At 35.5% G+C, this 25916-nt stretch overlaps 1 protein-coding gene across 1 annotated transcript; it reads left to right on the plus strand.

Moving 5' to 3' along the window:
• Positions 1–423: 423 nt before the first annotated feature.
• On the plus strand, positions 424–24558 carry zgc:152830 (uncharacterized protein LOC767682 homolog). Its single transcript, XM_056463383.1, has 16 exons — positions 424–483; positions 2878–2919; positions 5683–5773; positions 6457–6605; positions 7061–7169; positions 8041–8162; positions 9780–9879; positions 10278–10353; positions 11223–11308; positions 13386–13490; positions 15895–15970; positions 16045–16163; positions 16261–16344; positions 21522–21579; positions 21659–21840; positions 24324–24558. Exons 1-16 carry the CDS (start codon positions 473–475, stop codon positions 24450–24452), a joined length of 1539 nt encoding a protein of 512 aa, XP_056319358.1. The 5' UTR covers positions 424–472; the 3' UTR covers positions 24453–24558.
• Positions 24559–25916: the final 1358 nt, after the last annotated feature.

A 25916-nucleotide genomic window follows, 5' to 3' on the forward strand; every position in this document is an offset into this window, starting at 1 on the left:
TAATTAATTACTCTGATAAACTAAGCTTGAATACAAGGAAATGCACAAATCACTTACTTAATTTATACATATTAATTGTTTATTAAAATAATATGAAAACAGAACATTGAATGTGGTGCATAACGTGGAAGAACCAAATCACAATCTGCTGTTCAAAAGAATCGATTCACAGAAACGATTCGGACTTATGTCATTGTTGACTTCCGGTGTGTATTTTGTAGTTTAATGAATGTTTGTTGAGAAGAGCGTAGTTTAAAGATTTTTTTTTCATTTTGAAATGCACAAAATTGCGTAATTGTCATAAAAACATTATAAGACAATAACTTTATTAATTTTTGCACATAATGTCATAAGAGTACTGAATAAACTACATTTTCGTGAATCACGTGACTCAAGTGGTCATGTGATTCGTCTTTGAAATCTGTCAGCTGACATCACGGTTTCACTTCTGCAGGGCGAGAGGAGACGGAAGATGTCTGTTCGGTAAGAGGATTATTCAGAATTGTATAAATGCAATTTCCGTCGATACTGTCATTTTTTGCGTTGTATTGAGTGTTGTAAGATTGTATTATGTAGATCTTTTAAATGTAATATTAAAATGATTCAAAAGTAGCTCATTTAGCGATTTTTGTTCCGTGGATATTTTTTTCACAGGTTTTGCAGCATTATTTTACAAACAACCTGCTGTTCTTCTTTATATACAACTGTTTAATAATATGTCTCGATTTATTATTTATACTTGCGTGTTTGAGTACCCTTTGTTTTGTTCTTTAAACTACTAATATTGAAATTTGAAATAAAAATGTAGCCCATGATTTACATAAAATAAGTAAAGGTGGCATGTTTTTAGACAAGTTTGTACATTTTATACAACACCATACTAATGTTTTAACTTGAGATGATTGAAATTAAAAGCAGGTGAGTGGAAATCAATACTTGGTAAAAAAACAGATTTTTCAATCAAACCCATACACAGTAAATCTAGAGACTGAGAAAAGATTATCTCTTTCAGAGATATTCATCAAGGACCAAAAATATAGTGATCAAAAGTCCTAGTAAAGACACATCTAATGTTTCAGAAGGTTTTATTTCAATTAAATGTTACTAATTTTAACTTTCTATTCATCGGCGAATCCTAAAAAGTAACAAATATCACACATATGATGCATTGATAATATAGGACCATAATTAATTGATTATTGGCAATAATAATTGATTGTAATCAAATCTTTCATATTAGCAAGTCAGCATATTGCAATAATTTATTAAGGATTATTTGATGCTGGCAACTGAAGGATGTGACAAACCTAAAAGAACATAATTAGTAGTTTCTGCACATGTATTGAATAATAAACATTGTTATTTTTCTACATTAAATGAATTAACACTTATTTAACATTGGTTGCAGTGATTATCATAATGATATATATCTAGGGGGGCGGGGGGTTTAGAAATGTGAATCAAAGGAATGGTGCATTAAAATTCTGTTCAAAGGGGAAAAAAAAGTTTTGATCACTTAATTTGTTAATTTTGCTCTGTTAATTTGTTGCCACTGGCTTGCTCGGATTTGCTCTTCAATGTTTAAACTTTCAGCAGTGAGATTTAAACCACACTGAACTGAACTTTGACTCTGAAAACTGGACTTTACTAGAACTTTGACACAATCTACATTGTAAAAAGTGCTTTATAAATAAACAGGAATTAAATTGAATAAATTTGATTTTTAATATGCACTATATCTCACTATAAAGTAGCATTAAACCATGTTTTGTTGTTGTTATTATTATTATTATTATTATTATTGTTGTTGTTGTTGTTGTTTTTGTATTTATTTATATATAAATAATAAAAATATATGAGCAATTTCATGCAAAAGTCAACCATGCCATGAAAAAAAAAAACATTTTGACTGAAATATGGAAACCGTTTCTAAATTTAAAAAATATTTAGCAGTACTTTAGAAATACTCTAAAATGTCTCTGTCTGTGTTTTCAAACTATTATATTTGATTTACCAAAGTCACACAAGTGGCAATTTCACATCGGTCACATTCATAATGGAGAGATGTCACATCCATAACGACACTTTTTCCTCAAAAATGCAAAAATATAAAATAAAATTAATCATTTTTGTTCTATAGTGAGCCAACTCTTATCCTTTTGATTATCATTATTTATGTTGGGTTGTGCAATTTAATTTACAGATTTTTAACAAAGTATGTTGTAGAGTGTAAACTCACAGACTTTTTTCATCACATCCATAACGCATGTTTATTTTCCTCATTTAAAGTACAAAACATGTTTACAGACTGATATTTTTCTGATGCCATAACTCTGTGGTCAGTTATTCTGGAAAATATAAACAGATGTGTCAATCTAATGTTGACATCTACTTTCTATGTGAATTTATGTTTTACATTTTTACTGCAAATGTCACATCCATAAAGCTGGAATTGCTCATATATATTTGAAGTTGTTCACATACTCACTATAAACCTGTTGAACTTTCACCACCTTTCCTGAGCAACAGTTAAATAACTATTTCCACAAAACAGTTCCTCATTGCTGACAATGTTAAATATGTCCATAATAATATGAGAAGTATCTTGATTTGCCGTGTCAGCAGTGAGGAACTGTTTTTGTTGAATCTGCATCGTGAGACTCCAGACATTTCGAAATGGTAAAATTGCTAAACTTTGTATCAGTCTCAGTCCTTTGAACCCCACACGTGCAAACGACAATCAGGCATTAATCAAACATGGTGAAAGAAGCTGCAGTTTTTTTTTATTTATATTTACTTATTTTATGATATTTGATTACCTATTTTTTATGCATGGAAAATCTTTTTAATCTTCTTTCTCTATTCCCTTTCATTCAGAATCCAGCCGATCCAGTTTACCACTGACTGCAAAGACCAGAAGTGAGTCGATCCCTCTTAAAACATTTGTCATTGTGTATAATACATGAAGTTGCTCACAAGCATAATAAACGTCTAATGTTACATCACCTTTCAGAAACTTTATATGAATTGGTCATCACTGTTAACTAAACCAGCGGATTTACAATCAACAACACACAGACTTTAGACTTTAGACTGTCTCCTTATCACCCATGGGTAAGAGAGTATATAGATTAGTCTCGACATTCCTTTATAAACTGAACCTTTTCTTTTCTTTGAGATCTGTGTTATCTTGACTTTCATAAGACTTGAATATCTCTAAAACCTAGACATTTGCATGAGTTCAATGAATGTTAGACAGACACACACAAGAACATGCATATATCGTCACCTTAGAATTATAAGGAAACCCACGCGAACACGGGGAGAACATGCAAACTCCACACAGAAATGCCAACTGACCCAGCCGAGGCTCGAACCAAGGACCTTCTTGCTGTGCGGCAACAGCACTACCCGCTACGCCACCGCGCTGCCCTTGGCAATGTTTGAAAAAGAAAATCACAGGAAGCCTAATTATTTTGACTTAAACTGTACATATATAAATGATCTTTTTACTCTATCTGGATTTTTTGCATATGATAAAAGCTAACATGCAGTTGCAGCTTTGTTTATTTACGCAACATACTGAGATTTATTCTTTATTACCCTCAGAAAGAGGAAACTTGTTTCAACAGACTGTACCAAAGCTGTACACATGATGCACTCCTATTTCCACCAAATACAAACATGTTTACAAAAAATTATATCTACAAAATATTTATTGGTTAACTTTAACTGTTTTAGCAATGATAACACATCATTTATTTATTTATTTTTTTTGTTGTTGCTAAGGCAGTAGCTGTTTCTCAATACCAAGTACGCAAAGTTTGGACTTGCGTCCTTGGAAGTTCAGACTTGCCAAGTTCAGACTTGGAAGAATGAACTACCGAGGATGCAAGGACACATGTCGGGTACTTCATCAAATGGAACGGCAGTGTACTTTATAACATCACTTACCTCACCATGAATTCATTGGTTTCACTGCACATTAAAAATAAAATGATATAATTATATGAAGCACGACCTTATAATTAATATTATAAATCAATATTTTTGATTTAAGAAAATGTAAACTTTAATAACTATAAATGTGATTAACTATTTAATTAACTACATGGACATTATACAAGTATAAAATACAAGACCCAATAAGTAATAAAGATAACGTCAGGCAATTTGGTAAACAAATACAAACAACAAGGTAACATAATTAAAGACAATTATAAAACGTAACAAAATAACACTGCCAAATAACATGCCTGAGAACAAATAACAGATTTATAAGACCAAAAACTGTCCGTTAGATATGCACAAGATGTATTAAATATAATGTATTAACTACAATGGACCGATGCAATTCAGCGGTACATCATAAATGTTCATCAATCATAAATCTGTTTTTGGTCATAATTTTTTTTGTATATTTTTTATTTAAATTTGCTTTACACTTATTGCACCTTTAGTGAGGCATTATTTATATTTTATTGTTTCTTAACTTTAATTTGCATATTTATTTATTAGTATTTAAATGAAAGCAAACTACTTTATCAGGGGTGTGTGGTCTGAAAGTAATTATTACTTTTTAGTGTTGCCAGATTGGGTGGTTTCCCACCCAATTGGGCGGTTTTGAATTTATTTTTGCGGGTAAAAAAAAAATGACATAGGCGGGTAGTGAAAATTTGGCCGGTTTTGCAACGGCGTCCCCGCCAGCCCTACTCTGCCCTTATAAACCTGTTTTGATCTCCTAAAGAGATGCCATAGCCCCCGTTCTTCACATACATACGCTTAAGCCTGGTTTATACTTCTGCCGTCAAGTGATCGACGTGACCTACGGCGCAAGCCTTGCACGTATGCGTGCATTTATACTTCTGTGCGCGGTTTCTGTTGCTCTGCAATACACTTCCGAAACGCTAGCTGGCAATAGGTGTCATGTTTTTCTGTGTCGAGTTCCTTCGCTGCTGTTTTGTTTTTTCTGAACGCTTCCTTAATGTACAAGTGGCTCAAGTTCGCTCATTTTGAGGCGGGAACCGTCGGACATGCTCTAACCTCCGTCCACACTTGTCAGCGCTACCAAGTCGACCAATCACAGAGCTTGCGCTATGCGTATGCGTTACATGTTTTGAGAGGTGCGCATCAGCTACGCCGACGGCCACGGCGAGGGGCTACATCTGGCAACACTGATCACTTTTTAACTTGTTAGACAGTTCACCCAAAAATCAAACTTCTGTCATCATTTACTCACCCTTCACTTGATCTAAACCTCTTTGAGTTTCTTTACACTGTTGAACACAAAAGAAGATATTTTGAAGAACATTGGAAACCTATAATCATTTACTTAGTATTTTGTCCATGCTATGTATATCAATGGTTACATGTTTAGGAACAGAAACATTCTTCAAAAAATCTTGTTTTTTCAACAAACAAAATGAAAAAGAAAGGTTTTGAACCACTTGAGGGAGTTAATAGTGAGGAGATTTTCATTTTTGGGTGTTTATATATATATTTTTATTAGCATGCAAAATTAGATAGTAAGAGAAAATGCAATTGTGCATTATTACAGTGTTTAAAATCAACTGCAGCTATGTACATTCTACAGTACCTGAAGCTGAAGTGTTTGTGTTGTTATATCGTAATCAGAGATTTTTTTTTTATTTATTTTTTTTTCATCATTTCTCACTTTCACAGTTTCGATGGCATCATCCTGATTACCCAGAACTATGAGCAGCTCCCAAATGAGCTGGAGTGTCTGAAAGCCCCATTGCAAGACTACAGTGCAGTAAGTTACACACGTAAACACACACATCTGTTTTCCTATCTTAGAGAGGACTTTATATAGACTTCCATTGTTTGTTTGTTTTTTTAATAAGTGAAATCAAAGTTTACTATGTTTATCTTGCTAGCGCACATTGTTATTCTTTAGACAAACAATTAATACTTGCTAGTTAATAAACTCAAAATGTTTTGGTAATCTTCAATCAAAGTCTGATCATTTGCTTCTGCATTTGAACTATTAATCTTTCAGTTGACGTCAGTTTGACAGCTTCAGCTACAATATTCTTAACCATGCCCCTCTTATTGGTAGTTTACTACAAGGGAATGAGGCACAAAAAAGAAAACCCCGCCCCCTACTTTAAATATTCCAGTTCATTTGGAAGTACATCAACATACTGAAATGACTTTTTTTTTAATGGTACTATCTGTGGTATAACCCTACCCCTATACCAGCACTCACAGAAACAAATGGCTATCATTAGACACTAATAAGAACATGTTCTGGACAATTTCTAAGCAGTTTTGATTAGTATGGGCCCATGAAATGTCCTCATCAGTGGGTTGTTTTCATATTTGCTATATAAGTGAGAACAATAAGGCCTCACAGGTATAGCTAAACTAGTACACACACAATAAGCAGCACTGATTTATACATTGTCATCTACCTTGTCTTTTTTTGTGATTCAGGTGGACTGCTGCATCAAGGATGAGGTGGTGGTGCTCCGAGTTCCTGGTCTTCCTGGAAACAGGCTGGTTTGCTCCTGCACTGGTCCAGTCAATCGAGACTATGATGACGTGCGGCGCTTCAGAGATGCTGCCGCTAATGGCATTAAGAGGTGCCTGTAGAAAAAAACACCACATGTCCTCATCCACTTACTACTTGTTTTTGTGGATTTCTGTGCTTTTCTTGGGCTTCGTGGTGTTTTTAGAGGCTTTTCCCTTTTAGAAAAGGACGTTTCCTCCTTATCCTATCTATTTCCCATGTCTCATGATGCTTTGAGTGAATTATGGGAGTAGCTTCTGTTAACTAAACACTCACTTTTTTTGGAAATATGCCTATTTTACAAGGTTCCTAGAGTTGTATAGATGAGTTTTAGCATTTTTTTAATCCATTCAGCTAATCTCCAGATCTAGCAGGAGCACTTTTAGCTTAGCTTAGCTTAGCATAGGTAATTGAATTGGATTAGACCAGTAGCATCTCACTCAAAACTAATTTCAGACAGGAAATGGTGGATAAATGTTTCATAAAACAGTTGGTTTAATATATTTGTTTGTTTTGCATGTGTGACAGGGCTCTGAAAGCTGGCCTCCAGCGCCCTCTGCTGGTTTGTCCTCCACACAGCAGCTATGCCAAAAACACCCTTGCAGCTGTGCTCGGAGCCTTGCAAGTTCTCTATGTGGTGAGAAGCCTTGATTTTTACGCATTGTGGTCACATATTTAAATGTAGTTTCCTGTAAAATATTCATGGGTTTCTCCTTCAAATTATACTAGTGTTGTATTTATTAACTGAAACTGGTAACTTTTTGGTAACTGAAGACTGGAATATAATAAGAATATTAGTATGCCAGGGACAGGCAAGTTCAGTCAGTTTTGCTTCAGTTCAGTCCTAATTAAGCATATCTGAAGAAGATAATCAAGGTCTGAATATTACTAGTGGGCTACAGGCAGCCTATTTTAATTATTAGATTTATTAATTTAATTAAGGTCGTATCAAAACTCTGCAAGATCTGCGGCTCTTAACTTTCCAAGGCCTGTGTTTAAAATGAAAGTTTCCATCCAGTAAAACGGCCTAAATGCTTTTAAAACCACATGCCTGCACATGTACATGAAAAAGCCCAATTCTGTAAAATCAACCTGTATATTATATATTTATTTGTTTGTTTGTTTATTTTCCTGTTTTGTGCATTAACGTCAACTAATTGTTTCTCCATAAAATAAAAAAATAAAAAAACAAGTAATCTTCTTTTATTTATGTATTTTTATAGTTCTTTTTATAGTTTAATTTATATTTTAGGGTTTATTTTTTGTATCCTGAAATTTTTTGTATACTGAAAAAGAAATAATTCAAAATAAACTTATTTCTAAACATTTTAATTAAATTAGCTGCTGAAATAATAAAATGTTTTCTTCAGTGGAACATTAAAGAAGCTTTTTAGCTGAAAGTGTGGTCGTTGGTGATGCATGAAATGCAAGCCAGTGGCCACTGGTACTTTGAGAGTCATTTTTATATGTTATTATATTCTCTAAGTGATACGTGTGTGTGTCCTCAGCCTTTGGAAGTGAGAGAGCACAAGTCTTCCCCTCATAAAGTGGCCACTCTGGGCATCTGGATGAAGAACAAAGAGCAGGGAGATGGCATCGTTGAGCTCGCCAATGCTCTGGAGAGTGGCAGGTGTGTGATTGGGTTTTTGCGTATGTATGTTTGTCTAATATTCATCATATATAGTGGGAACCAAATGGATTGCAATACCAGTATTTTTATTTTTTACCTTGTGAAGACATTTTCTTTTGTTTTGCCTTATTAGGATAACGGCCCATAAATCAATGTAAATTGATTCAATGTCATATATGTAGGGGTAGGTTTGGGGCAAGATGACAAAATAATTGAGAAAAAAAATTAATAAATATACATATATAAACACTTTTTTTTGCTATTTTATCACAATTGCCACTCACTGCTTTCCATTTTGTGAAACCGTAGAACATGGTTGAACCCAAATGTACAACATTATTGTATGTACTGTTCATAAAGCACTGCATTATAAATGTATGGCTGAAAAATGATTCCACTTGATTTTTTTTTCTGAGCAAAAACAACCGAAAATTTTAATAATAATTTTTAAAATATATATATTAGTGTTGGGCCGTTAACATGCTGCATTAACACGAGACTCTTATCGTGCGATTTAAAAAAAAAAAATCGCCATTAATCTATTTGCAAAGTTGGGTTGGGAGCTGGGTCTATTCTACACAAGCTATGATGACTTTCACCTTGATATTTTAGCACAGATGTATACCTGACCGGTGAGCCGTCTGACAAAAAAGTGCCCTTCTGAATCAAATCAGCAGGATGCCCTTCTGTATTTTTCACTTACTTTGAAGACACTACTGCCTAGGCTATGCTCACGTGGTCATCTGTAATCTAGTTATTTGCCTCGATAGACAATAATATAATTAAGGTGTTTGTGTGAAGTGCTTTCATGTAAGAGTTTCCTGTCATTTTGGGTGACTTTAACTGCAGTTCGGCAGTTTCACATTAACTCATGAACATTTCATTCATGCCCCCATGACAACAGTTTGTCATGGGGGCATGAATGAAATCTTCATGAGTTAATATATATGCAAAGAAGGAGTAAGGACTGGTGAAAGAAAAAAAACATCCGCATTTCAGTGTGTGTGGGTGGTCCTTTACTGACAGCCGAGTGTGTGGATATTGTCGGAAAATATGACGAAAAGTCCTACATGGCGGTAATAGTTTGATCGCAGTGTTTACTTCAATAATGCCACTAATAAATGCATACTCCACGTCTTAATTCCATTTATGTATAGTTCAGTTATGAATTTAGTCGGATTAAGGTTATCAAAAATCGTTGTTTGGAGTTTATGTAGGCCTACAATTCAAAATTCACGTTTAACTGGATAAACAGTTAGTAAACACAAGTACATCTTATTGAACATCATTTATTTTCATCACCAATTATAGTAGATCAGTTTGTGATGCATTTTGGAAACAGGAGATGAGCCCCTGGTCTAATGCTTGAGAAACCCATTCTCAAAGGCTTACTTTCAGTAATTATTCGGGTAGCATAGATGTTCTGAATGCTTTCGGCAGAATTCAAATGAACCATTTTAATGTAGATTAACTTCAAGATTACAGTGAACTTAATCTAGATTAAAAAAATTAATCTATGCCCACCTATAGAGGTGGGCACATTCAGACAAGCAGGTGTGTGTGGGGGGGACCACTGTGTACATCTGTAGTAAAGATGATGATTTGTCTATTGTGCAGGTTTGTGTATCGTGATATCGGTGGCTCTGACCCAGAGCGGATGGCAGCTCCGCGTGTGGCCGAGTACGTTCAGTCTGTCTTCAAGGACAGTCCTGTGACGGTGAGTCTTTATCCGAATATTTAAAGCTCAGCTCTTCAAATTGAGATGCTTTATTCAAATCCATGACATTAATGTGAAATGGCAAAATGGAATGGAATTAATGTATAACAAACAAATCATATGAAAAAAAAACATATTTTAATCAAGTATAAATGAAATTAAAGAACATTTTTATTCAGGAAGTGTTTAAAAATGTGTCTTCTGGAGGAATAATAAAATATTACTCAGTGATCAGATTGAAATATCTTACATGACTTTTTATTAGTGCTGTTGTTATTTATGTTTTTTTGTGCAATACATGATCATTAAGAAACACTTATGATTGTAAATTATATATTGAATAATTACAAGTGTAAATAAATAAAGAAATTCACATCCATGTGTGTTTATCTTTTTAGGTGACTGTAGTGAGTAACTTGAATACTCTGGAGAAGGAATACCCATGTCTGGCTGCAGTCAACCGCTGTGCTAATGGTAAGAGGACGGTTTCATGCCAAATCAAATAAAAATAATAATTTAAGCTTGTTTTGGATCAGTATAAGCCAAAACTAGACCCCTCAAAGCAGAGATCCATGCAAAGAACCAGACATTCAGATTAATATGTTTAATAGAGAAAATTCTAGATTTATTCATAAATATTTTATTAGAAAAAAATAGGATGGTTGTCAATGTTGTTTTTTTTTTTTCCTCATAACTGATATTAAATGCAAAGCACACAGAAGAGATGTTTACATACATATGAAATGCAAGTGAAGTGTCGACTTAAATAAAATGTCAATGTTATATTGTTTTTAGAGTTACGAATCGAAAAACAAGCGTAAATATATAAACGTGTGAAATTATAAGGCACTAAGACTTAATGCAGAATAAGAAACAACAAGGTCACATATTGAAAGGTGATGAGCGTGAATCAAAAATAAAAACACATTTAAAATATGTCCCAATCGCAAATCAGTCAAAAGCAGTTTTTCCTCTCATCTAAATGTATATGTGCTTACAGTGTTTTCCCTTTCATTGTCGTTTCCACATTCTCTGCGTGTATTGCCAAAAACAAGGCATTCGAGTTTGCTATAAGTGGGCTTTAGCATCTTCATTACTCCACTAGTGGAGTTTGACAGCCGCTTCTCTACTAAATAAATAAAGTCAAAGGAGGGGTCGATGTCACTCCGATTGTCAAAAAATGGACGCAACAATGTAATGTAAAATGAGTCATTGAAATATTATTTTGGCCTTGTTATTAAAAGCTAACTAAGAGTAAGTATGTGGTTATTGATCAAGAACTGTGAATCTAGAACTCAGTAATGTGTCAGCGTTGTTCTAAAATGTTCATGTTTGTACTCCAGCTGTGCCTCGTCATCAGGCTCGAGTGATCAAGCTCCAGTACTGTGGAGAAGGACCCATTGAACAGACCCTCATGCTGGTCGGAAAGGTGAGCTTTACACCAATTTACACCAAAATTTGCATACTGACTTTTTCAATTTCAGTCAGCTTGCCCAATCGGTGAACTGTCTTGTGTTTCAAAATCGCCACGTTTAAGATAGGATTTCTTTGAAAATCAGTGATCTTCACTGCCTGGCTGATACTTGATATAAAGTGGGTATCAGACCAAATAAGAAGCACTGCATTAAATAATTTTTTTTTCATACCATGTCTTTTTAAAATATGGAAATGTATTTTACCTCAGTATTTTCAGTGGAGTTTCTGTGCTAGCCTGCTGGTACTGACACCACTTGTGGTTACATAGTCTTGCATCTCGTTTTCCGCTTAACTAAATGAACACTGAAGTCTATTTAACTGATTAAATTTTAATACATTATCATTTAATGGGGGCTCGTCCGGGATGAAATATCCCCATTAAATGTTACGATTTAAGTTGTCTAGGGAGAGTAAACTCAACATTTAGAATATTATATTATTACTGAAGGAAATGGTTGAAAATAAACAAGGACACAATCTTAACGCTTAATTCGGTTATTCCTCTGTAAGGAAAGAAGTAATAAAGCCAACAAAAGAGAGGCATGTGTGAGCTTTGTACAGTGCATTTGAAAACAAATATAAGCAATCATAGAAATATAATCAAACCAAAAGTTACAGGGGAAAAGGAACTAGAGTGGCGCCAAAGCAAAGAATTAAACGAAACTAAAAGCCACCTAAACTAGAGCACAAGATCCCTGCTAAACCTACTAATGAGAAAAAAAAAATGTGAAAAAGAAACCGAAATCTTCATCGTATGCGACGCCAATAAAATTCACTCCCTGAAATAATACATCAAAAATACAAAAGTCGGCGCTCACCCACTTACCTAGAGTTGACTAAATTAGCTTTAGTCAACTAATTTTGCTTTGATTTGATTTATTTCAAACAGAAAAATCAAACCCAATTCTTTAAACAAAATACATTTCAACATGGTCAAAATGAGGCGGGATGAAGCACAAGCTTATTAGTTATGCTTATTAAAAACGACTGAACTTTAAAATGGAGCTAAATTTGAGTTTGATCATTTTTCTCATTTGTTATTTTTTAATTTTGGTCAAGTATAGCTCCATCATTGTTCAAAGGTTGCCTTATGACCTTGGTTTTAATAAATAAACCTTTTTTTTTTTTAAATCAAGGAAAAACCACAACACGTCTGTGTCTTTTCTAGCTGAACTGTTAAATTAGTGAACTGTTAGACCGCTAATACATACACGCACACACTCACTGAATTTTTTCAGTATACAGTCATAGTCAGATACTCATATATATTCATATACAGTCATAGTCAGAATTATTAGGCCCCCTGAATTATTAGCCCCCCTGTTTATTTTTTTCCCGAATTTCTGTTTAACGGAGAGATTTTTTTCAACACATTTCTAATCATAATAGTTTTAATATCTAATTTCTAATAACTAATTAATTTGATCTTTGCCATGATGACAGTAAATAATATTTGACGAGATCATTTTCAAGACCCTTCTATACAGCTTAAAGTGACATTTAAAGACTTAATTAGGTTAATTAGGTTAACTAGGCAAGTTGGGGTAATTAGTCAAGTTATTGTATAATGATGGTTTGTTCTGTAGACTATTGAAAAAAAATTAGCTTAAAGGTGCTAATAATCTTGACCTTAAAATTGTGTTTAAAAAAATTAAAAACTGCTTTTATTCTAGCAGAAATAAAACAAATAAGACTTTCTCCAGAAGAAAAAATTTTATCAGACATACTGTGAAAATTTCCTTGCTCTGTTAAACATCATTTGGGAAATATTTTAAAAAGAAAAAAAAAATTCAAAGGGGGGCTAATAATTCTGACTTGTACATACTCTCTCTCACTCTCTCACTCACTCACTCACTCACTCACTCACTCACTCACTCACTCACTCACTCACTCACTCACTCACTCTCTCTCTCTCTCACACACACACACACACACACGCACAGATTATGATTATGTGGCTATATCGCCCAGTTGTAATTTGAACACTCAGAATAGAGCAGTTCTCAGCACATATGTACGTTGTATTTCAGGGCATCACATATGACACCGGGGGAGCTGACATCAAGGCTGGAGGAATCATGGCTGGGATGCACAGAGATAAATGTGGATCTGCGGCTGTTGCTGGATTCTTCCAGGTACAGATTCACTATACACCTGCTCATAATACTGACCTGAGTGTAATAGCTATGGAAGTTCTTTTTTGCATTGGCCACTTGAAAAATTAGTTTCTCTGAATGATTTGGTTAGCATTCATGTATAATTTTAGTATTTGTTATGTGCTGTAAAGCTCTGACAACACTTAATTTCCAAATGTAAACTTATATTTTTTTTTTATATTTTCAAAAAATTGTTGTTGTTGTTGTTGTTGTTGTTGTTATTATTAATAATTTTTTTTTTATAAAAAATTTAATAAAACTGTTCAAAATAACTAATGTTTATTAATTTTATTTATTTTTATTATTATTTTTGTTGAGATTGTCTGGGTTATTCCACCAAGTATTAAATCTTAACTTTAGCATTAATAAAATTAGCATTAGGTTGTCGAAAATCTAACATAAACATTGGTTATTTTGACAAATTGTCATTTTATGCTGTAAATGATGTTTTTATTTTAAAGGGCTCCTATTTTACCCCTTTTACAAAATGTAAGATCAGCCTTTGGTGTGTCCAGAATGTGTCTGTAAAGTTTCAGCTCAAAATACCCATCAGATTATTTATTACAGCCTCCAGAATTTGCCCATTTTGGTGTCTGAGTACAGTGTAGCGGTTTTTGTAGCCTGTGGCTTTAAATCCAAATGATCCTGTTCTCCTTTCCCACCGTTCCCATGCGCGTATCTGCTTCTCATCATGCGTTACGTCAGATAAACAGCAGTCAGTGACAGACAGACTCGGATGAAGCGGAACCGCAGCTCACTAGTCAAAAATACCAAGTAAGTTTGTTTCATGTAGTTGTGGTGGAGTTTATTCAAGCCTTTCTGAAATTATAAGTCTCACACAAATGCACATGTGCGCTTTTACGGACCATGCGGCCGTGGTGATTATAGTGGAAGAATTGCAGTTTTACTGTCTTTATTACAAACCTGAAAACATGTTTTAAAAACGTTTTAAACTTATAAAAATCACAGAGTTGGAAGAGATATTTTAACCCCAGTTTATTTGCAAAAAATGTTCTGTGGATGTGTGTAAACATGTTATTATAGAAACATGGTGTCTGTCAATTAATTCGGTGGGCGGCAAATACTGCACTCCTACATAATGTTGCGGTGGGACTCAAAATCACTAGGATTTGGATCCTATTTTAACATCAGGATATATAAAAAAAAAAAAAAAAGAAAAGAGAGTTGTTGGGTTTCTATCACTCCAATATGACAGTGGACACACTATACCTACACACAGTTCTGTCCAAACAGCTTCCAAAAGTAAATTTTCATCATAGGTGCCCTTTAAAATAGAGATGAAATGGCCTCAGTAGTTTGCAGAACATAACAAAAAAACAATCAAACTATATAGACCAGGAGTCACCAGTCTCGGTCCTGAAGGGCCGGTGTCCCTGCAGGTTTTAGCTCCAACTTGCCTCAACACACCTGGCTGGGTGTTTCAAGTATACCTAGTAAAGCTATGGTCACACTAGGCTTTGTCCGTGCGAAATTCTGTCGTACGGTGCTGCGAAAAGGGGCGGGATTAAACAAGATGATTAGACATTAAAAAAAGCAAGCAATTGCTTCATGTTTTAAATTTCTGTCCAGAGAGGTCCTGTTTTGATCCTCGATTGGTCTCACACAGTCAAGTGATGTGATTTCGCTGGTCAGAGTTCACCAAGCTTGAACTTTGCACCGCAGCAACATGCGAAACTTGACGCATGACCTTGCGTTTCCGGTCTGACACATTCGCGTGCGTATGAATGGAAGTCTATGGGAGGAAAAGCCCAGTGTGACCACAGCTGAACTCAGACCTGCAAAATCGCATCACTTGACTGCGTGAGACCAATCGAGGATCAAAACAGGACCTCGCTGGACAGAAATTTAAAACATGGAGCAATCACTCGCTTTTTTAATGTCTAATCATCTTGTTTAATCCCGCCCCTTTTCGCAGCGCCGCACAACAGAATTTCGCACACACAAAGCGCAGTGTGACCGTAGCTTCAGACCTTGATTAGCTTGTTCAGGTGTGTTTGATTAGGGTTGAAGCTAAAATCTGCAGCACACCGGCCCTTCAGGAACAAGTTTGGTGACCCCTGATATAGACTATCAAACTTTAAATCCAGATTTTATGATACAAATATAATATAACAAATGTATTTTTTTATTGGTGTTTAACAAGACAAAACATCATAGTATACAATACAACATAGGAAAAATGACAGATTGTCTTATTTTTCTTACTATCCTCTCAAAATAAAATAAAATGTATGAATTATAAACAAACGTATCCTCTAAAGAACAAAAATAATAATAATATATTAAAAAAATAAAATTAAAATTAATAGAAATTCTTTAAAGATGAAATAATATAATAAATGTATTTTTATTATTATTTTAGATCCTTGCCAAACTTAAGCCCAAGCACCTGAAGGTTGTGGGTGCGATGGCCATGGTGCGCAACAGTGTTGGATCTGGTAAGCAAGTTTGTGCGAATATGTTGACCAGCTGTAGTGACTGTTGCTTGACTTTTTGTTTAACTCTTGGCCAGATTGCTATGTGGCAGATGAGCTTGTGGTGTCTCGTGCCGGTCGAAGAATCCGAGTTGGAAACACCGATGCTGAAGGCAGAATGGTCATGGTGGACTTACTGTGTGAGATGAAGGAGCAGGTACACACACACACACACACACTAAAGGGCTTTCCCTTGTGCGTTAAAAGATTTATCACAAGATTGACTGACTAATTTTATTTTTTTCTCTTTGTAGGCGCTGCAGGAAGTGTCTCCTCATCTCTTCACTATTGCCACTCTGACAGGACATGCTATCAGAGCCATGGGGCCAAAATACTCTGTGAGTAATTCAATAAATATACTTGTATGGGTGGAAACATTTTGTATTACACACAGTGTTACATGTAATGACTCATAAAGGAACTAGTTACTGTATTTCAATCACTTATCCACTGAAAAAAAATGGTCAGTTACACTTACAGTTACTTGTAATGTACTTTTAAACACTATCAGTTCATAGATGCAGAGTAATTTTAAATATATTACGTACGATTCTATTTTTCAAGTAATTAAGGTTACATTTATCAAGATTGAAAAGAGTGCCTTGGTAAGAAACGACTTCATGACAAAATATGGTATAAATTCAGAGAATCAGGGTAAATGTAGAAATGTATTTTGCAGAATAATTCTATTTTTCAACTTAAAATGAAGCATTGAGATGAATTGAGTAAGAAACAATGAATTGAGACATTAGTTTATGAAAATCTATGGCTTGCTTTAAATGCGGTGCAATTGCTTTAAAATGTTTCATGTTTTGATACATATTCACTTTTCGATTATTTATGTGTTATTAGGGACCGAGCACGTGCAAGGCCCTATTGGAATTGTTCCGTTTATTATTTTATTTGATTTTGTCAGAGTAATTCCATTTAACTAAATACTGTTATGTTGGTTGTTAAAATGTTTAAAGGGCACCTAGTTTACCCCTTTAAGATTTAATATTAATATTATGGTTCTTCTGAGTGTGCCAGTTTAGGTTCAGTTCAAAACACAATTCAGATTGTTTTATTATTATATGCTTAAAAGTGTCATTTTGGGGGAGTGTACACAGGTCGATGTTTTAGGGGTGTGTTGCTTCACATGAAAATTAGTTTCGACTTCCCGCCCAACTTAACAAGAGGGCGGAGCCAAGAGCTCCCCCGCTTTGTGTATGACAACAGAGAGGCAGACAGAGAGAAGCAACATGAGTGAGAGGACAAGCATTCAGCCGTATATGTACAACTCGGACACATACCAAGCAGAGATTACTGTTGAGGAATCAATATTCCTAATGTGCCAGAATGTGTCAGAGTGGTAGTTACAAAACAATTTGTGTCTTTGTGTAGTTTTACAGCCGACTGTGCTAATTTAAAGTTTCGAGCTTGTACACCGAGACTAATAAACAAGCACACTGAATTAACTTTGACTGAGGCTATAACTAAAGGGTGTCACTCACCAGATGCGCCGCTCAGAACTGCGACACGGCACACCAGACGTGCACATTCGCATGTTATTTAAAATGAAACTATTCAGATGGCGCTCTGTGGCGCGGCAGAAATATGAACAGTGTCCTGATAGAAACCTATGTTTAGAATTCTAAAATGCGTGTCGCCGAGCGGAGCTTCTGGTGTCCGACCTGCTTAAGGCAAGTTTGTTATTTCCAATAGAGGGAGGCACGTGAGGCAACACGCTCGCACTTTCCAGCCGCACCTAGTTAAGATCACAGGGATCTTCTGTGACTGTGGGAAATGCAAACGGTTGAAGTTTAAGAAAGATGTAATGAAAAGTACACATTTGCAAACCCACCTAAAGTTACAAACAATAGTGCCGATGAGAGTGATTATGTAAATGTTGAGCCCAATGAGCCTTACATCTAAAAATAGAGCAAGGGTGTTTCTTTGGTGACATCGCTTTGACTCACAAGCTGAAAATGGTGGACGTGAAACAACAAGCTGAGGAGATATGGTAATGCGCACCTGTCAATCAATATTGGTGGGCGGGGGGATCGCACTCCTACATTAAGTTGCGGTCGATCTCTAAACCACTCCTGTTGGTCCACCGTTTTTATGTTGTCAAATTGAAAAACAAGGACTGGGTGTGTTTATATCACACCAATATGACAGTATTTACACCATTCCTACACACATGTCTGTCCAAACAGCTTGAAAAGTAGATTTTTCACCATAGGTGCCCTTTAAATATAAAATACTATTTAATATAGTACTATTTTAATCCTGCTACAGGGACTGAAATTTAAAGTTTGTTTTGTATTGCTGTTGTATGTATAGGGATTGTAAATAAGATAATCTTCATGACTTTTGAATACTGAATACAGGCGCACTAAAACTAAACTTGGCTGTAAACTAACTACAAGGTCACTCACCTTTTACTTTACCACCGCATAACTTATCACGGATCGTTTCCAAAAATAAACTTGATAAGGATTTACCCTGTATATGAATTTGAAATTTGTTTTGGTAATCTTCAATCAAAGTGTGACCATTTGCTTCCATGATTAGAGAAGAAGTCTTCTGTTGACGTCAGTTTGACGGCACATTCCACTTTTTTTGATAAAGCCCCATTATACAAGTCTTCTAGAGTTAAACAGTTAACTTGAGTCATTTTTTTAATCCATCACAGCCTCATCAGGGAAAATAATACTAACTTTCCCTCATAATTCAGAGCACAGTATCACAGTATGCGACTTGATTCAACCGGGATCTGCTACAGTGTCTTCCCCTTTTTTTTCTACAGTGTTTGTGGGCGGGGCTGGGGGTTATGATAAAATTTGTTTTGATAAAGCCTCATTTTACGTCTTTAAGTCTTCTAGAGTAACAGTTGACTTTTTTTTTATCCATTCAGTTGATTTCTTGTTCTGGCACTTTTACTGTTAGTTTAGCACGATGAATTGACTAGGAATAACTAGGAACCATACTCTCATTCTGGTGTAATAATTAAGAAATCCTGCTGCTGTACCATTGCTGCAACAGGTGGAGTGACATTATCCAGCGCATGAGAATGGGCTGTTTTCAGAGGGTACCTTGAATTATGTACAGTTGAAGTCAGAATTATTAACCCCACTTTGAATTTTTTTTTCTTATTTAAATATTTCCCAAATGATGTTTAACAGAGCAAGGAACTTTTCACAGTATGTCTGATAATATTTTTTCATCTAGATAAAGTGTTGTTTGTTTTATTTCGGCTAGAATAAAAGCAATTTTTAATTTAAAAAAAATCAATTTTAAGGTCAAAATTATTAGCCCCTTTAAGCTATATTTTTTCAATAGTCTACAGAACAAACCATCGTTATACAATAACTTGCCTAATTACCCTAACCTGCCTAGTTAACCTAATTAACCTATTTAAGCCTTTAAATGTCACTTTAGGCTGTATAGAAGTGTCTTGAAGAATATCTAGTCAAATATTATTTACTGTCATCATGGCAAAGATAAAATAAATCAGCTATTAGAAATGAGTTAATAAAACTATTAAGTTTAGTAAAGTGTTGAAAAAATCTCTCCGTTAAACAGAACTTGGGGAAAAAAATAAACACAGGGCGAATATCTCAGACTTCAACTGTATATTATGCAATGTAACTTTAAGAGACTCTAGCTTTAAATAGGAAAATTATCAATATTATTTTGATTTAGATTTTTTTTTTTTACGAAATGCTAATGATCTAATTCAGTTCATTATGCTAAGCTAAGAGTGACCCTGCCAGAACAAGAAATCAGCTGAATGGAATTAAAAAGGGTTCAAGTTAACTGTTTTTTTTTTTCTTTTGTTGTTTTTTTTTTTTTTTTTTTTAAAGGGTCATTTAACCTTTAACCACGCCCCTCTTACTGTTAGTATACTATCAGACAATGATGTACAAAAAGAAAACCCTGCCCCCTGCTTTATAGACTGATTTCACACAAAACCGAAAAGCAAAATCGAGGCTGAGGTGGGAAGAAGCCTGGAATGCTGTGTACCTGGCTGTATATCTTTTCGCTTAAATGTTAGCAGGAATTGGGCTTTTTTAAAACTTCAGTACTAGGACAAGACTATTACAGACAACATGAGGATGTGCTGCAGATGACTGCATTTTATCGCTTACTGGGTTACATAGGCTGAAGCAGGAAAGCCCCCACTGTGTTTACCTGCTGCCATGAACTGAAGCCTAGGAGGACACTTAAACAATTTACTCTTAAAGAGATTGTGATTTTGTTTGATGCCTAATATGCTTTTAATTGTTTAAATTAGACTGAACTGAATGATATTAAAGTGATGTTTACACCACATCTGCATTTTGAAATCGCGTGAACAGCTGGAGGTCTGTAGTCCCCACAACATTTTATTGCAATGTTTACAGTGCTGATCCTCTACTTCCGGGTTTCAAGAGTTCACACTTAGCTGATGATTGATTATAAAGCTTGTTTGGCATGCTGTCCCAGGAGAGAGCCCTGAGCTCATAAGATCCTCGAGCCCGGGGTTTCCTCCCGCTTGCAAGGCGAGAGGGGAGTTTGAGCTCAGGTAGATCTTGAGAACTCCCCTGCTGTAGTAGCTAATGAACAGAGAGTGATTGCTCTTAAGAGATAACTACTTACTAGGAGCATGTCTATGGCTATTTGGATTAGTCAATTAACTTAAATTGCATGTTTTTGGACTGTGGGAGGAAACCGGAGAACCCGGGGGAAACCCACGTCAGTATGGGGAGAATGTGTAAACTTCACACAGAAACAGCTGGCTTGGTAAGGACTAGAACCAGTGACGTTCTTGCTGTGAGGCAACAGTGCTAACCACTGGGCCACTGTGCCACCCATCTAGGAAAGGAGGAGGAGTCGGGGTGGAAGGGGGGATTCTTCAAAATGAAGATGGCTGTTATATGGAACTGAGGGTATTTATAGTGACTTAGCAATTGTGTGACTGGTTAATGATAAATTGAATAATGCAGTACCAGCCGAAAGCAATCATAAGCACGTGATCCTCTCGAAATTAGTTTATAAATAAACTTCACTTCTTCCCACCGCAGCCTCACTTTCATGTTTTAAAATGGCGGCCGCGTGAAATAAGCGTATATTCTATGTAGGTAGGAAGTACATCAACATACTGAAATAAAAGTCTCATCACCTTCCAGTTTACACAGACTTTAATGTCTCTGACAATGCCTGTAATCCTATTTAACTATACAACTAAAAAAATTCATGAGGGGGTGTAACTAGTGTTTTATGCTGTAGTATAAAACATAAAAGTATCTTGAGTGTGAGTTTTACCACAGACTTTATTTAAATAAAATTTTAAAAAACAACGTTGACTTTGAAGCGATTTAGCATTTCATCCTCTCAGTGTTTTTGACTATAAATTGATGTCATAGTTCCTCCACTCTATTACTAAAGGGTTAAAGTAATTTGATTAAAATCTTAATGTTGTAATTGGTAAATAAGTAGTGATTTGAGGTGGCACATGACTGCCACTGACCTGTTTCACATGTGATCGTAGATCATAATGGACAACGGTGCTGCTCGACGTGCAGGAAACGATCTGGAATGGCAGAAAGGTGAGATGAGCTACTGTAATAAGCTGTTTTCGTTTCCATAAATGTTGCTTCATGTGTCATAAATATGTTTGTGTTTCAGCCGGAGAGGTGCTGGGAGACCTGTTCGAGGTGTCCACTATTCGGCGGGAGGATTATGAGTTCCACAAAGGGAAGTCCGAGTATGAGGACATCCTGCAGGCCAATAACCTGCCCTCATCCGCTACACCACGAGGACACCAGACACCTGCAGCCTTCCTCATCATGGCTTCTGGACTGGATCAGGTACCACACTTACACAATCCTATGTTCAACTCTGTGTGGATAAATGTCATTATTTTTAAGGGGTGTGGGAGGTTTACTGTTGATCGTAAAATCATCATTATTATTTTTAATAATATGCGCTGATACTCTTAGTCACAAAATCATCCAAAACACGCGTTGACAGTAGGCATGGGACGATGATTTTTTCAAACCGCAGTATACCTTGAAAACGGTTAAGGTTTTAAAACCAGCTAAATTTTCTTTAATACCGTTCCTAAGTATGTGTGTGGTTTTTATTTATTATTTTTTTTACTTTTTTTTGTTTAGTTTTTAGGACAACAGAATCAGAAAGAGCTTTATAGCCAGGTATGTTCACACATACGAGGACTTTGTTATCCTGTTGGACTGTAAAAGCTCTGTCACGATAACAGAGACAGGACAAAAAACAGATATTAAATATATTTTAAAAAATAGAAGTAAGTAGTGAGTGCAAATATACAAACTGACAAGTGTATGTACGGGTATTTTACTATATACAACGTTATATGTGCAGCTGTTATGTGCAAATTGGCTTGTAAGTGTGTGGTTAAATAAGTGTATATGTGTATAAAAGTGTATAGCAAGTAGTGATGTTGGTTCCACTATTATTATCTTCAAGTGTTCATGAGATGGATTGCCTGAGGGAAGAAACTGTTTCTGTGTCGGGCTGTTCTGGTGCGCAGTGCTCTGTAGCGTCGACCAGAAGGTAAAAGTTCAAAGAGGCTGGGTGTGAGGGGTCCAGAGTGATTTTGGCAGCCCTTCTGCTCGCTCTGGATAAGTACAGTTCTTGGAGAGTAGGAAGGGTTGTACCAGTGATTCGCTCGGCAGTCTGAACTATTCGACGTAGTCTTTGGAGATCGTATTTAGTAGCTGAGCTAAACCAGACAGTTATTGATGTGCAGATGACTGATTCAACAGTATCTCCAGCAGAAAAGCTTTCCGAGGATGCTGTTTTAAATCGTAAAGAAATCTGTGTTTTTGAAACTAATGAAGACAGCAGACGTCTATAATTGATTTGAATTATTTAGCCTGACATGTTTACTGCTCCAAAATATTATAAATCTTTTACAAAATAAAATATGTTTTAGAGCAGTAATCACAATACTGTGATATTTTTATCCAAGGTTATCATACCGTCAGAATCTACCCGCCCATGCCTAGTTGACAGTAGGGATGGCTGATCTTGAAGCATTGCTTCATGAAGTTTTGAAACCTTTATGAATCTTTTGTTTGAAATCAGAGGTTCAGAGCACTTATAAAATTGGCAGGATCATGTGATTTTTTTTTTTTTTTTTTTTTTTTTTTCTATGTAAGTGATGCTGTGTTGCATCACTACCGTTCAGTGTTGCCAGATTGGGCGCTTTTGAATTTATTTTTGCGGGTAAAAATGACATAGGTGGGTAGTGAAAGTTTGGGCGGTTTTGCTACGGCGTGTCCGCCAGCCCCGGTCTGCCCCTATAAACCTGTTTTGATCTCCCAAAGAGATGCCATAGCTCCTGTTTTTCGCATACAAACGCTTAGAACAGTGTAGAAACGCTTGTGATCTCCCTCGCAGACACATCTCAATCACCCCACCGCCCCGGTGGGGATTACTCTCTAATCTTTACTGTCCTATCCCAATAAAAATGAAACTCCCTAAAAATAAAGGTAAATATGAAAGTTAGCATTGTTTTGGAAATAGTCAATCCTAATGGATGTTTTGCCTGTGTTTTTGTTGCATTTACGTTGTTCTGACCACAAGGTGTCTCTAGCACACAGCGTTTCGAACGCTTCTACTCAGAGCAGAGTAGAACCATTTCAGTGAGCAGCATTTGTATTTAAATATGAACTCTTGTGTCTGCATGGAACATTTAATATGAAATATTGACAAGCAATCAACGTTTTGTACTAATTGATAATGAACTCAATTAAAACCATATTACTAGGCCCACACAGAATCTGTGCACGCAGAATTCCACAGATATTTAGCCCATCATTGATTCTGTTTATTTACTTGTTTAAATGTGTGTAAATTTGTATTTATTCAGTTTTTAAATTAATTTCAGTAATATATTATTGACTAATATGAAAATATACATATGATTAATTTACAAAACAGTTTGTAAAGTAATATTTTCTGTCTTTTAGTGGATATATTTTATAAGAGACTGGTTTTGTTTGCCAAATAATTGGATTTGCATTATAAACATTATATAAAAGTTTAAAATGTATTAATATATGAAATAAAAATTACGTTTTTAGTTATGATTCTCCCAAAATCATTCCGCATAAATCCACAGATGTTTAACAAATTCTCAGCAGAAATAGCAAGAAATGCCCTCAGATTCTGTCTAGGCCTACATATAACTAAGTCTAATTGAATTGGTCACAGTATTCAGCCTTTTAAATGCATAATGAAATTGGGATTTCTAAAAAATGTAACATTTAAATGATATTTAATAACCATCTACATTTTTATTGCCCAGCATGGAGTGGACTCAGCCAAACCTCTGCCTTACTCTCACATCGACATCGCTGGATCCAGCGGACCCTTCCCTGGCGTCCCGACTGGGGCTCCAATTCTTGCCATGGCCACAAAATACCTGAAGCTGTAAACGTCTGTCTTAAAGTTTTTGTCCTCCATTTTTCATTTCATGACTTTGATATCTGCACTGTTTGGTACCAACTACACTGTTAATAAAAAAAAAATTAAAAAAAAAACGTAAAATTGTAAGGCAATTTGCTGCCCAGATTGAGTTGGCGCAGCTATTTAACCCAAGTAGTTGACTCAATAATTTAAGTCGACTCAATCTGTGCATTAAATGTCTTATTTTAAGTTATCAGTTTGTATTGCAGTGTAGTCATAAATATGGCCAAATAAGGACATTTATGCTTCCAATGTAAACACCCCCCCCCCCCCTCTCTCTCTCTTTATATACCTGCATTTCTTACGTCTCTAAAATGTTCCGTTCTCTTCACACTCTGCACAAAACTCATCTCGTCACTGTTTTCTTTAGTCTACCCAGTGCAGGCTCTCAAAGTCTAATAAGCATTCATCAAGATGTGATTTCAGCGAAGCATTTTGTTTCTGTTCTTGCCCTGTAGAATTACAGTTTCTCCGATATTAATGTGGAGGCGAGACTATGATTGGAATTAAATGGCATCTGTGACTTGGAAAACTGTAAGAACGATGGGGACAGTGTAACCGTCTGTTTTGTACCAGTATTTGTAATCAAAATCTGAGAATAAAAGCATTTTGGCAATTCACTGGCAAAAGCGTTATATTTTCTGGATCCAACTGATGAGTTTATGAATCTTGTTCATGGCATGCCATTAGTTTCAATGATAAAAGCAAATGTACACTTAATTTGCCATTTCAAAATGGTTTATTATTTTAGGAAGTAGGAATTTGGTATTGATTGTTGGGCTAGTAAGTAGTTATTGTTCTAAAGTCTGTGTAAAAATGCTGTGTAAACACTTCTTTGTGAGTGTACTGTGCTCTGATTGAACAGAAACCAAATGCCCACAGCAAAATGAGGTCAGTATTAGTATAAATTGAAACTTTAATGTTCTGTTAAAAGCGATTTCCTTTTTTTTTTATACATGTATATATTTATCTGTAGTTGCATTCCATCAAAGGATTAGTTCACCCAAAAATGAAAACTGTTATTAATTACTTACCCATGTGGTGTTTTAATCTTCTGAGACCTTCAACAATCATCAAAATATAAATGAAGATATTTTCGATGCAATCCAAGAGCTCTCTCATCCTCCATAGACAGAAACCGGCCAGAGATATTCAAAGTCCAGAAAGAAACCAATAATACTGTATACTGCTCCGTATTCCCTTTATTTTTTCGAGCAGTATATTTACCATAGTCTTGCGTGTCAAGGGTCAGACTGTGCTTTTACTAGGGGCATATTTGCCATTAGAGTCAGCAGCTCAACAGTTATTCATAACCTTTTAATTTAGTTAATTGCTCATTTGTACAGTCTTCGTTCATTTTAATGTGATTTGCTCATCCCCAAATGATGGGTGTTTAAGGGTGGGGTTTGGGGGGACATGCTTCCCTTTAAAA

The sequence above is a fragment of the Danio aesculapii genome, chromosome 8, assembly GCF_903798145.1.
Source record: "Danio aesculapii chromosome 8, fDanAes4.1, whole genome shotgun sequence".
NCBI lineage: Eukaryota > Metazoa > Chordata > Actinopteri > Cypriniformes > Danionidae > Danio > Danio aesculapii.